Raw genomic sequence first — 13,537 nt, forward strand, 5'->3', positions numbered from 1 at the left:
GACTCACCTGGGCTCCACGGGGTTCGGGATAAATCTGGGCTGGAGGGGGCCCAGAGATAGGGATCTGGGAAGCCTGGGACATGCTGGTCCCGTCCCCAGTCTCGGCACTGTCCAAGGCAGGCCTGGACGCGGGGCGGCCTAAACCCAGTTACAGCCGTGCTCTGAGGAACACTGATGCCGACCCTGAGATCTTCCCCTAAAAGGGCCGTATCTCTGGGGGGCTAAAAGGCGGAATTCACTGCCTTCGGCTTCTGGGAGGCAAGACTTGTACGGGCAACTGCTCCCTCTGTCCAACACTGGCAGGAGCCCGCCCTATGATTTTGGGGTGTGAAATGCTTTTTGAAAAACGAAACACCCCACCCGTGTGAGAATGTCACACGAAATGGCAGAAAGGGGAACTCTTAGAGGTCACCAGAAGCCCCTGGATATGGGAATCAGAAGACGCTGGGTATAATTGCTCCAAATTCCGCGCCCGTGACTTCGTATTACATTGTAATTAGGTGCAATCTGTCTGCCTGTTTCATTTCCGCTCTGCAGAGGGTAATAACCAATTTTCTTGCCCCTTGTGAAAAGTTAACAAGGAAGGGCTTTCCCGCGCGAGTCTGAAGCCCCGGCCCCTGACTGGCAAGTAGGCCGAGCACCAGCACGCTGGAGGTGTGGGAGGCCGGCCCCGTGGGACGCCGAGGCTGCCGGGCGGGCTCTGCGGCACCAACAGGGCCAGGAGGACCCGGGGAAAGCAAGGCACCGACAGTGTGAAGTGTCAGGAGCCGGGGCCGTCCTCAGGGCTTGCAAGTGCACCGGGACCCGTTGGGCTTTTCGCCCCGGGGGACTCCCTCGCTCCACCAGAGTCCTGGACGGACGTGGCCAGATGTCTCTGCACTTCCACACCCGCCGGTGTCTGTGATGAGGGGAACCTGTGGCCCCCAGCTCCTGCCGTGTCCCCATGCCCTGGCCACAACCAGAATCCGGGAGTGCCTGGAGCCCTGGTGCGCCGAGGTTAACCACGTGCCCCGTGCATCCAGCACGCGGGAGAGCGATTCCACGGGGAAGAACGAGAAACAGAGTGGATAAGCATGAGCCGCAACCTTCTCTGTGGCCTTGGAAAAGCTGCCCACTTACCCTTGGGCCTCAGTCCCCATGTCCGTAAGAGAAGACCAGAATCTTTCACCGTCAAGGATTCCCTCTGCTCTGACTTCTGTGACCACTGCCAGCTCATCCAGACTGTGAGCGAGCACTAGGTCACCACACGTCTTTTCCAAGGGAAGCTGGGTCTGCCGTGTGCTGGTCCCCGGGGCCCGTGCAATCCCATGGAACTCACAGAGGACACACCTCATGAGTGACGACAAAAGCCATGACAGCCCCAGGCGGGGGGGGAGAGAACCAGGCAGCCAGATGCTAATCGCATGGATCCCCTTTATTGAACTGTACTAGTTACTGCAGTCAGATTAAGTCACATTTAAAAGCAGACCATCCAGTTGCACTGAAACCGATTATATTCATTACATAGTTTTAATCACTGTCCGGTGAACTGGCAAATCCAATCAAAGCATTAGTCTTTAATTAAAAAATTAAAAGGAAATATTCAGACAATAGCCGAGCAATCACGTCACGATGCACAATTACCTAGAATTGCAATTAAAAAGTAGTTAACCGAAGGGGGAAAAGAAAAACAAGAAGAAAAAAAAAAAAATAGAAAGAAGCGAAGGGGAAAAAAAATCACACTAATCCTTTTTTTAAAAACTATCAATATAATACATGAAGGAACAAAGGACAATAGCCTCCAAAAGCGGGTTTCTCTAACTCTAGAAATGTAGTCTGCGGCAGAAACTCTAAAAGCACACTAGCTGTAGCAGGACAATAAAAAATACTGAGCATGGAATACTTTTAATCTCTGCCATTAATATTCATTTCCAGCTGCTTATAATAGCAGCGCCTCATGGCCAAATCATTAGAGTTTTACATCTGGGTTGCAAATGACACTTTGATTGGATGTAATGTTCAAATGGCCCTCCCCACGGCGTCTCCGGCAAGCCTTCTGCGGAGAGGTGTCCTGTCGCGCGGTCCCTCACTGTGCGTGCTGGCTCATCGTGTGGTTCTGTGAGGGCGGAGAAAGCAAGACACGCATGAGGGCGGAATGGGGAGCAGCGCTCGCCCCCCGCCCCCCACCCCCACGCGGCGCGCTTACGCCGAGGGCCGCAGAAGAGCGTCGCGACTGTTCCAAAACAAAATGCGACCAGGAGAAAGCGCTCTGGGGACGCAGCTGCCGAGACGCTGCGCTGACGCGGGCGCGGGGTCTGGTGCCTGTTGCTGGGCCTCCTAGAAATGGTTGTTTTGAGACCATTCGGGGCTAACTACGGGACCGGCTGTGTGGGGGCGACGGTAGCGGGAACCGACGACGTCCCTGCTCGTCCCTCCACCCCCCTTCTGCTCTAATGACGAGAAGGACATTAGATCTGACGGCCTGCAGGCTTCCCCCAGGTCCGCTCCTCGGTCCTGCCCCGGAGCTGCGCCGCGCGCCCCGCGGAGGGACACAGCAGATGGGCCACCGTGTGCGACGGCCAAGAAGCTCCCGAGGGGCCCGGACGCGCCGAGGCAGTGGCCATGTGGAGCTGCAGCCCGGGCAGGGGACAGTCACACAGCGGGGAGGGCGCCTGCCCAGTCCGTCACGTGAGCCTTCTCCGACCAGAAGGACGCGTACAGTTTGGCCAAATCCGCCTGGGACGCCAGTGTCCAGGCCACCCTCTGGCCAAACACACCATCCCACCAACCCGCGGTGCCCGCTGAGCGTGCAGCAGTGCTGATCTGTGTTCACAGGAGCCAGTGGCCGGGGCTGGGGGTGGGACTTGGTGTCTAATTTGGTGGCGGCTTTCCTGTTTTCCAGTGGTCCTGTTCTAAGGCCCATCTTAAAGCCTCAGGTGGCGTTCGACCTCATGACACCTGGAGATGGGAAGTAAACTCCACCTGGAGCAGAGTGGCCCTGCGTGGGGGCAGCGCAAGACCTCCCGTCACCTGGAGCAGCTTCTCAGGGATGCCCCTGCCTCAGAGACCTGGGTGCCCAGCTGGTGCAGCCCCCCGCCTGCAGCTCTGCCAGTGACCACCAGGGGTCAGACGTGGCACCGCAACTCTCCCCTGGGGTCCAGGTCTGGGCTGCAAGGCAGGCAAGAGGATGCCCCATGCCCGAGGCCTTGCCGGGAGGCCTGGGCCACCCCCAGCTCCCCGTCAGGGACCCTGTGGCAGCTCCTCCCATGTAGACACTGCTGCTAGCTCCGTGGTGATGTCCCCAAACCCTGCAGCCAGCTCCTGGCCAGGGAGAGGCAGTGCCCTGTCCTCACATAGCAGATGCCAGCTGATGACTGCAGCACAGAGTACCAACTGCTGCTGCCCCTCCTTCTCAGGCTCGTGGGTGCAGGCCACCCGGCCGGTGCTTAGCAAGCCCACGTACCCTGTGCCGTTACAGGAAAACTTCTTCCGCTCCTCACACCAGCCTTACGAGGTAGGACACGGTAAGGTGAGAAAACGGGGCTTGGGTGAGAAGGCAGGCTTCCCAGCACCCCGCACCCACGGACCCCGCGTTCTGCGGATCACCCGCACTCCACAGCAGACACAAGCACAGACTCTGCCAGCATGGTCTGGCCCCTCAGTGGGGATACTGTGGGTCCAGAGGCACAAGGCAGGTTGTCTGAGGCCACAGATGGGCTGCAGTGGTTTCCATGGGAACGACCACCCTCCAGCCAAGACGCGTCTCCCTGTGCTTGTGCAGGGACAGCCAGCCAGTCCTGCGGGGAGCCAAACCCACCCTCCATCAAACCAACCTCCTAGCTCCGGGCCTTTACCGATCTACTTCTCACCTCCTCTCTCCTGACCAAACCACTCTTGAGGTGGCCTGGGCACAGAGTGGCTTCCCACCCCTACAGCTCCTCGAGGCACTTCCGACCCACCTCCCACACATCTGTGTACCCCCCGAGTGCAAGAATGGCCTCTGCTGAGCTGCAGGCAAAGGGCATTGCAACCTCTCTCGCAACGCCCGGCACAGGTGCCCGGGAACGACCTGGAGGTCTCACTGACCGGCCCTGCCGACAGCCTGTCAATTGACAGTGCGGCGTGGCCCGTGCTGTCGGGCGTGGTCAGACGCTTGTTTATCGTGGGGGGTTGGGGAGGAGGGAGAGAGGGACGTTAGGAAGGTACACGTGGCAGCTTCCCCACTCTCAAAGCACAGTCGACGCTGAGCAAATGTTTTTGAAGGAACCACGAGAAGAGTGAATGAGCGTGTCGGTCGTGGACGCAGGTATGTGGAAGGGGAGTGGGCACGCCGTGTGGAGGGCACCGCAGACACGAAGCTATGGGGACCGGAACGTGCCTGGCAAATGCAGGCACCGGCGGGCGATCCCAGCACGGAAGTCACATGGGGGGCTGGGAGGTTAGACTGTGGACCGCGGGGGCCCTGGATGGCCCCGAATGTGGCCTTTGTTCCACAGACAGCAAAAACCAGAGACGATGTTTCATCTCTACGGAATCCTGAAGGACCACCCACCACCAACATGGGGACAGGGCAGTGTCGGGCTCTCTGGATAATGAAGCCGCCGCTTGCCAGGACGCGAAAAACAGGGCCAGTGTGACACACGTCGTCCAGACTGGCTTCTGCAGGGGCTGCTGGCATGAAAATCCTGTAGGCAGAACCTACGCCTGGGACCCCGGTTAGGAAAACGTGGGAATGAACGCCACGCCTCAGGTGCCAACGACAGCGGGTTCTCTCCGACGGAGCAGAGCGGGCCGTTCCTTGCTTAGGCTCCAGAAAGAACTTCCGCAGATTGGGCTCTGAGGCAGAAGGTGAAGCCGCCTCCCCGAAGCCCAGGGTGTCACGGCAGATGGAAACGCCGGAGCGCGCGGCCCCCGGGGGGCTGGGCACCAGGACGCGTTCAGCGCTGCATTACTAAGTACCTGCTGGGTGCTCTGCTCTGGGCTGGGCACAGCGGAGGGCAGGGGGAGATGCCAGCTGCGCCCACCCCCTCCAGGGGCCTGAGATGCACAGACACCCAAACGTTCGTGTGGGATAAATGGTGCAGATGGCGGCTCAGCGAGGGGGGTCGCTGAATGCCGCCCCACAGGAGTGTGTGGCGGGGATGCTGAGAGCCAGGTGCTCGGCTGGGGAGGCCAGCATCTCCCCCGCAGGCCGGGGGCACAGCCCCTGGGAGGGTGGAGGGGGTGGCGGGGACACGGGCAGGACTCATCAGTCACCCAGTGCACCTGGGTGCCGGGCGGCCCCCGAGGCGGCCAGCCGACGGGCCGGTTCAGTGACCCTGGAAGAAGCGTGTGCCTTCCCCGGGCCCCGAGCTTCATCACGCCTTCAGGAGCGCCTTCTGCCCGGCACGCTTCTCACGGGGGCATTTCGGCATAATGTCTATTTCTCTATTTATGCCTGTGCTATATTTAGCCCTTTCTGAGAAGGAAGAAAATCGTTTTTTAAAGACGCTGCCGACCCCGCTAACGAACACTTCCCAGCAGCATCAAGGCTGCGGGCGGGAGCCGGGAACCACGCGAAGGTGCCCGCAGGGAGGCCTGGCATGCACGCGGCCCCTCTGCCTGCCAGGGAGACGCAGGTGTGGGCCGAGAAGCAGGTGAGGGACATAAAACGGGAGACCGGCAGGGGGCGGGTAGCTCTGGTTCTCGGCCGCGATCCAGCCGCCTGGCAGAGCGTGCGCCGCTCCGTGGACCCAGGTTTCTGGCCTGTTTCGGGCACCTCTGCCTGGCGCACTGGGCCGTCAGCCCCTGGGACACGAGTTGGGGGTAGCACGCCATCGGTGTCAGGGGTCGGGCCCCAGCTGAGGTCCTGCTGAGCCCCCTCTGTGTGCAAGTCCTCAGCTCCCTTAGTCACGCCCGCATGCTCATTTACATTCACTGGACAAACCTTTACTGAGTCCCTGTTGGGTGACAGCCACCATGCTCGTTGCCGGGCATTGTGGAGCCAAAGGCCCCCAACCCAGAGCCCAAGCCGGGACACGTGCTGGGCACAGAGAGCAGGCCAGGAGCACGGCGCCTCTACTGGACCCCCCTCCCAAAGCACCAGCGCACCCCTGAATGGGCCAGCAGGGTCCGGGTGGGGGCCTCGTCTGGGTTCCCACCCCGGGAGGCATCCCTGGCCTCATGCACTCGGTGTCCCACACGTGCACGCCGGGGTCCCCTCCCTAGGCTGCGACAGGGGTCCCTCCTCCAGGTCCTGGCTCTGTCCTCGGTCTCTGGAACCTGCGTGGTCCCTTTACCACCCGCCCACCAGTGTCGAGCAGGGGAGACTCGAGGCGCCTGGTGGCCCGGCAGAGACTTCTCTGCACACCCGAGGTCGGCGTGGGCTGGGAGGGCTGCTCGGCTCCACGACTCGCTCTTGGGTGTCATTATTACCTGTCCCTCCCGCGTTCCAGTCACTCTGATGAGAAAACAGCTGTGAAGCCCTAGCCCCTGCCCCAGCCCTCAGCAAGCCCCATGGGTGCGCACCAACCACTGCCCTGGGTGACGAGGCAGGTGGTCAGTGTCAGTGGCTGAGATGGGCTGAGTCCTGAGTCTGAATCCTGACTCTGCCACTCACTAGCCATGTGGCCTTGAGCACATTCCCTGACCTTGGGGAGTGGGCGTATGTATGGGGGTGATACAGAGCCCCTCTTCCTGACAGGCCCGAGGATTCAGGAGACGAGGTGCATGTGCTTCTCTGGGCCTGGCCAAGAAGCACATGGACCCCCACAACGTGCCCCCGACACCCTTCCTGACCAGCGAGGGAGCCCTGGGCGGAGGGGCTGTTTGTTTCCTGCTCGTACCCCCCGGGGCACCAAACATGGTTTGGGCTTGCAGTGGGGGCCTCACGGAGGTTCGAGGGACCGGCCACCGTGCCTCCCGGCTCCTCCTGGGCTGGCAAAGCCTCGGCGGTGGAGCAGCAGCCCCCTGACAAAAGCCTCGCCCATCCCCACAGCCCCCGGGCTCAACCTCAGTACCCACAATACATCGCTTTCCCCTCCCCCAGGGGACAGAGGGGGACATGTGGTGAGGAGAGGAGCCGACTCGGGCAGACGCCTTGGGGAGGGAGGTGCCCTCACCCGTCATTCCTCACTCACTCCTCCCACAGTCATTCACTGAGTCCTGGTACGTCAGCCCCCCGAGGCGGGCACTGGGCATACAGGAGGGAGGGGCGGCGGCTCAAGCCCCTCAGAGTCCCAGGGTGAGGGTGGGAGACTGGATTCACAGACCCTCACTCTCACAGAGCACAAGGACGGGTCCCACACCTTGGCCCTCCCGTCCCTGTGGCAGAGAAGCATGCAAGGCCACTTAGCCCCCACACCCAGGGCTGGTCCTGACCACCCCGCCCAGCTTTGCCTCCCCCGTGTCCTAGGTCGGGAGCGAGTCCAGTCGAGCTGCTTTTTTCCCACTGCCCACCACTGGGCCACCCGTGGGTGGCATCAGTCACACGGGCTCTCTGGAGTCTCCAGGAGCAGGTGCCAAGTCCAAGAACCTGCCTCGGCCATGACGATCCGGCTTCCAGGGGAAGAGGCGGACCCCGCGGGCTAACACTGCAGCCCGTTCAAGCTGAGTGGGGCTCCGTCACCTGCTCATGGAGCGAACACGGAGCCCGGCCCCGTGCGGAGGGCGGAGGGCAGAGGGCAGAGGAGAGTGAGGCGCACCCTGGCCTCCGCACAGGCTCGCGGCCGAAGGAGGGGGTGCGATTTCACACAGAAAGGACGGTGCACGAGGACTTGTGACTGCGAGACGCTTAGGGAAGAAGCTGGCCTGCCAGTGCCCTTCGGGATGTGGAGGTTGAGATATGCCCTGAGCTGTGCGTGCGCGCGCGTGCGTGTACATGCGTGCACACACGTGTGCATGCAGGCGCACTCAGAGAACGACAGAATGGGCCACCCCGACGACAGCATGGAAGTCACACCGATGACGGTCACGGCTATCGTTTACCACGCGCTCCCTGGGCACCATGCGCCATTCTCTGCCCTTCACTCGTGAACTCGTGAGCGCCTCGGGATGGACCTGTGTGTGAAACACTATCACGGCCCCCATCGCAGAAGGGAAGACCGAGGCGCACAGCGCGGGGGTCCTGCCGCTGGCGACGGTGGCGCCGCCGTGCGGGCACCAGGCACTCCGCGGGCAGGGCCCGCCCTGAGCCCCAGCCCTGCTCTGCCCGTGAAACCTGAAAAGTGCAGCATGTGTTGGGGGAGCGATGAATAATGCAGCCTGGCAGGAGCACAGGGCATGTGCCCTGGAGACGAGCTGGAGAGGAAGGTGGGGCCTCACCGAGGAGGCTCCTCGATGTCAGACGAGGCGGCTTGCTCTCAACTCTGGGCCGAGGGGAGCCATCGAAGGTATGTGAGCAGTGGAGCTGCATGAGAGGCGAGCAGGAGGGAGAAACGCACACCTCCGGCCCAAACGACGTATGGGCAGGGCCCTCCCGCTCCCCATCTCTAGCCTCGACCCCTCCAGCCCTCCCCCCAACGCGGGCTGTGTGCCCGCTGCGGAGGGCGCAGACGCAGGCGGCCCTGCCTGCCCCTCTGCTGTGTATCACCTGGGCAGCCCCTCTCTGCTAGTGAGCACTTATTTTTAGAAGCATTTGACAATCGTCCAAGGGTCTGAGACGAACAGATGGCCTGTCTTAAAGGCTCGTATGCTCGCTAGTTTGCACTTCTGACAAACGGTAAGCACACTCAAGAGCACGCCACAAACAGCGCTGAATGAATACTCAGAACACGATTTAGCTAATGCACGTCATTAAAATTAGGAGTGACTGATGGCCAAGGTTCCCTCTCAACGCCTGCCCGGTGACGCAGCTGCTCCCTCAGGAGCCCAGGCTATGACGTGTATGCACCCCGCTTCCCCCACAGTCCCCGGCCAGCCAGCCTGCAGTTACCCCATTCACACAGACAGCAGGGAGAGGTTTGCCACGTGGAAGTGACACCCCACCTTGTCCTCAGGGTCCTGAGTGAAGCTGGTGACCCGCCAGCCTGGGATGAAGCCCCGGAATGTGCTCTGAGGCAAAGGCAGCTCCACTGCGTGCGTGCGGATGTGCAAGGCGTTCCCGTCCCTGCCTGCCAGACACCAGACAGGCTGTCGTCTGCCACTCTGGAGCAGCAGGAAGTGAGCCTCGCATGGCTCAGCCGGGAAGTCTGTCTCTCAGATCATCCGGAACTCTAGGCCTGGACGGGGGCTCCAACTTCCAGGGAGCACGGAGCTGGCTTTGGGGGAGGGGGGCATTCTGCTGCTTTCCTGTGGAGCCAAGAGCAGGCCCTCAAAGTCACGTGGGGGGGCAGGCAAAAGGGAGTCGCACGCCCAGACCCCAAAGGGGCCGAGCGCTCATCCTCGCTTCTCTAAGCAGCCCAGGCGAGAGGCGAGTGCCCCTCTCTGTGGCACCCAGAACGCAAAAGGCCAAAGCAGGTGGCCCGGCCAACAACCCGTTCCACAAGTGGGAACGCGCCTTCCTTCGAGTGAAAACGCGGCAGAAAATGTTATTGTGGGAAAAAAAGGCCAATAAGCACTCAGTGGGGCAGGTTCTGTACGTCTGTGCTTCGAAAATAAAACCCACCAGAGACGAGTATTAGGGGGGAACTGGGGCTTCCATTAGGAACCCAGCCCGTAAACCGGCTCCACTCAGTCACCCAGCAAAACAGGGGCATGAGCCCTTCCTGTCTCGAGGGGTGGCAGACCAGGGGACTCATGTCAGAATGCAGGTGGGCCCCGTCGGCCGGTGTGTGAGCACGGGCAAGGCACTCGGCTTCAGGTAGCGGGAAAGTGGGCATTGTATGGTGTTGTCACATACACAACAAGGTGACGTCACTCCAAGGCTGCTGACAGAGCTGGCCCTCCTCAGCAACAGAGGCCACGCCCGAGCCCGAGTCCTGACTTAATCTGGCAGCTCCCCCTGCTGCTGTTTCTCCAAAGGGAGGGGGGGTCCCCGTGGCCAGGCCCCTCAGGGACGGGGTGCCGTGTAGTCTTGGGGTGAGGACCGAGAATCAGGGTTCCGACGATGGCATGCCGGGGACCATGAGTTCTGTCTGTGGACCTTGGCCCCTCCTGGGCGGGGCTGCCGCCCCGGCCTGTCACCCTGCTTGGCCACTGGGAGCTCATTCTGACCACATCAGCCGAGGCTGTTGGGGACAGTCCGTCTCAAATATGAATTGGGACATGGTTCCCTCCCCTCAAAGAGCCCGATTCCAACCCGACACAGGCAGGTGGGAATCCGAGCACCCACGCCACCGCGGAGCCAGCACGGGGCGCCAGCGAGAGGTTCTGAACCGCCAGCAAACCTGGCAGTGGGCAGATGGGTCCCCAAGCCCAAGGCGGGGATCTCTCTTCCCACCTCGAAACGCACCTGCAGCTCTTCGTGGGGGCAGAGACCACATGCTTGAGCACGGGGGAGGCCAGAGGCATCCTGGCAGCGGGCGCCGGACCCCAGCACCTATGACTGGCCCAGAGAGCCAGCTGCCCACTGCCCGCCTTCCAGCGGGGCAGGGCTCCGCGGACCACGTGTCTGGACCGGGGCCTCCGGCTCAGGGCCGGGGAGCTGCCAGCTCCACCCTGCAGGAGAGGTCGGCCCAGGCTGGGAACAGAGCGTAAGGCCTGGCAGTGGGACTGTGCCATCCTGTTGGAAAGGGGCGGCCCTCCCCAGCCCCAGGCTGGGCTTGTAAGGAAAACTGGAAATCAAGATTTAAAAACAAACAAACAAACAAAAACATATAAAACGTCTCAATATTTAAAGTACTTTGTAGGCCAATCAGAACACGTCCGCACTGGCTGCCGGCTCCTGGGATTTTGTCAGGACTTTGAGATGCCTGAGACAGTTTCCAGAATACCCACTGGGCTGGGGCCTGGGGCGGGGGAGCAGGTGGGGGAGCAGTGACATCTGAGGCTGGCGGCGCACGACCTGCCATCATTTAGAAGAATAGGGCCGGTGGGAGAGCTATTAGCTAAGTTCTGAAGAGTAGTGTGTAGAGCGATGACGTCCTGTTGAAAGCGTGTCCCATTATGGCCCCAGTGCAGGTGCCCCAAACCAGAGGAACCCCCCTGGAGCCCCACGGGGCGCTCAAACTGGAAGAGAACCCACCCCCCACTCGGAGCCCCACAGGAGCGCCGAACGCCATCGCAGGAGGGAGCCCCTCCCTGCGTGTGCCACGTCTACCCCAGGCCGGTCTCAATAATTATTCCCTTGCACCTGCCTTTCGTCCGGCGAGCCTCAGAATCTGCCCGCTGGCATCTGCTGTACCCCACGGGGAGGAGGGCGCCAGGCATGGTGGGGAGGTGGCCCTGGGGGCACTTAGGATTGCAACATGGTACCACAGGACTCCTACCTCCCACACCCACGTCCACCCCGAACACACACACACTCTCTCAGGGACCCCCAGTCCCTGCCCACGCGCGCACACGCACACGCACCCGCACCCGCACACGCACGCACGAACACTGCACTGGCCGCGTGCTGCGAAGCGGCTCAGGGTTGGCTGTGCTCTTCCGCTCGCCCGTCTGACTCGCACCCCTGCCGGAGCCCCCCCGAAAGCCCCCGCGTGCTGATGACCTGGGCTCCCCGGACTCGCTCACCCGGCACTGGGAAGCTGAGCACCCTTGAGAGGCACAGCCGGGCTCTCTCTTCAAGGCGCAGGGACGCAGGGGGCTCTGCTGGTCCTCGGGGTGGCCCCCATACCCCGGAGCAACCCAGAGCCCTGTCCGCGGTGCTGACAGCCCTGTGGGACCCATGCTCGCACCCCGAGCCACAACCACCTTCTTCCAGCTCCCCAAACAGGCCAAGCTCGTTCCTAGCTCGGCCCGCAGGGCGGCCATTCTCGCTGCCCGCCATGCTGATTTCTGTCCCCCAAAAGGCCTTCCTGCCCACGTGGTAAGCGGCCGCCCAGCTCTGCATCTACGTAGGTGTCGTCCTGGCCCTTTCTCGGCCTGGCTGACGCCTGCCCCTGGCCCTCAGCTCCTTGCTCTCTCTCCAGTGTTGGGGCAAAGCCTGCACTTGCTAACAACGTGTATTCTGTGACGACAGCCGGCGAGCTGTGGTGGTGAAGTGAGGTCCCCACTGACAGGGTCGGGCTGGGGGGCAGAACTAGGGGTGCCCTCTCCTCCCTGGCCCCGGCCCCGCCCCGCCCAGGGCAGTTCGGCTTTTTTATGAAAAGTGGAGGGATCCTTTGAAGACGTGATGCTAAGTGCAACAGGCCAGCCGCAGAAGGACAAACTGCACAGTGTCACCTCCGCGAGGCCCCCAGAGGAGTCAGATTCACAGGGACAGAAGTAGACTGGTGGGTGCCGGGGGAGGGGGACGGGCAGTTCCGGTGTGGTGGGGACAGAGTCTCAGTTTTGCGAGATGAAGGGAGTCCGGTGTGTGGTGGTGACGGCCGGCTGCACGGCGACATGCACTGATTCCGTCGCTAAACAGGTCACAGAAAAATGGTGCATGTGGTAAATTTTATGGGCATTTTCATCTTACATTTTATTTTTGTTTATATGTATTTATTACCATTTGTTTCATATTTATTTGCCTATCTTATTATATGTATGTGTATTGTGTGTATTTTGCCACCATTTTTTAAAAAGGTCGAGCGGGACCCCGCAGGGCGAGCGGGCAGGTGGGAGGGAGAGGGGGCGCCTCCTACACACAGCGCAGGCAGGCGGGGCCTTTCCCGAGCTGCTGCCCTCCCATCTCTGGTTCCAGGGTCGGAAGTCGGAGGTGGCACAGACCGGAGCAGTGCAGTGACGCCTGTGGACGCCTCGCTGGATGCAGAGAGCTGCAGCATCCAGGGGACCCGTCCCCTGCCAGGCACTCGCTGGAAGTGGAGTCGAGGCCCCTCCGCTACGGTCACAGGGCTTCTGCGACCCCGCCCGAGCCCAGGCTGTCGTCAGTGGCCTGGCTCCCAGGGCCGGGCCGAGGGAGGGCCTCTGGCAGCTTTCCAACCCTGCGCCTGGGCCAGACGTGCCTGTGTGTCCCTCCGCTCTGCAGCTGGGGAGGTGTGACGAGGCGCAGGAGGCACACCTGCGGACATTAAATATTGTGCCCCGGTAGAAAAAGAAGCGGGAGGGGATTTTTCCCTTTAGATTTCCTGAAATCTTCCCGGCCTTTACAACTTTAAATATTTATTCATTAAAACATGGTGAGAAAACCCAGCCCCAAGCACAGTCATCTCGTTTCACAAGCCGAAAATCAGGACAAATCGCCAATGGCTGGGAGAGAACACTCGGAATCAGGGCTGTCCGGGAAAATCTAGGTCACGCGGTCACTAATTACACAGAACACATGTGTTCGGGTCCCCGGGCGAACCTGGCGCTTTTAGGTTTTATAAATGATGTTTTAAGACTTTGATCATATCCATTTTCTACCTTTCTCCAAATTTTTCCTAAAAGGAGCTTTCCTGCATCCTTAAAATTTCTGGGGAATGAACCTCTGCCGGTGGAGAGCTGTCTGGCAGGGATTCTGAGAGTGGTGCCCTCAGGAAACCTGTCCCACTGCCCCCCGAAGCGGCTTCAAGAGCCCACAGGGCCCAGGCTCCCTGGCCACCGGCCCCCAGCT

The 13,537-nt window shown here is 61.2% G+C and overlaps 1 protein-coding gene across 3 annotated transcripts in view; it reads right to left on the minus strand.

Moving 5' to 3' along the window:
• Window positions 1-1,393: 1,393 nt before the first annotated feature.
• ZNF423 (zinc finger protein 423) overlaps window positions 1,394-13,537 on the minus strand; it is a 287,541-nt gene continuing 275,397 nt past the window's right edge. For all 3 annotated transcript variants that reach the window (XM_039880813.1, XM_039880815.1, XM_039880814.1), the window contains one exon: window positions 1,394-2,095. In XM_039880813.1, coding sequence (XP_039736747.1) covers window positions 2,066-2,095 — 30 coding nt within the window. In that variant the 3' untranslated portion in view covers window positions 1,394-2,065. The remainder of the gene's footprint in view (window positions 2,096-13,537) is intronic.

The sequence above is a fragment of the Pteropus medius genome, unplaced genomic scaffold (genome assembly GCF_902729225.1).
Source record: "Pteropus medius unplaced genomic scaffold, Ma_sr-lr_union100, whole genome shotgun sequence".
Lineage (NCBI taxonomy): Eukaryota > Metazoa > Chordata > Mammalia > Chiroptera > Pteropodidae > Pteropus > Pteropus medius.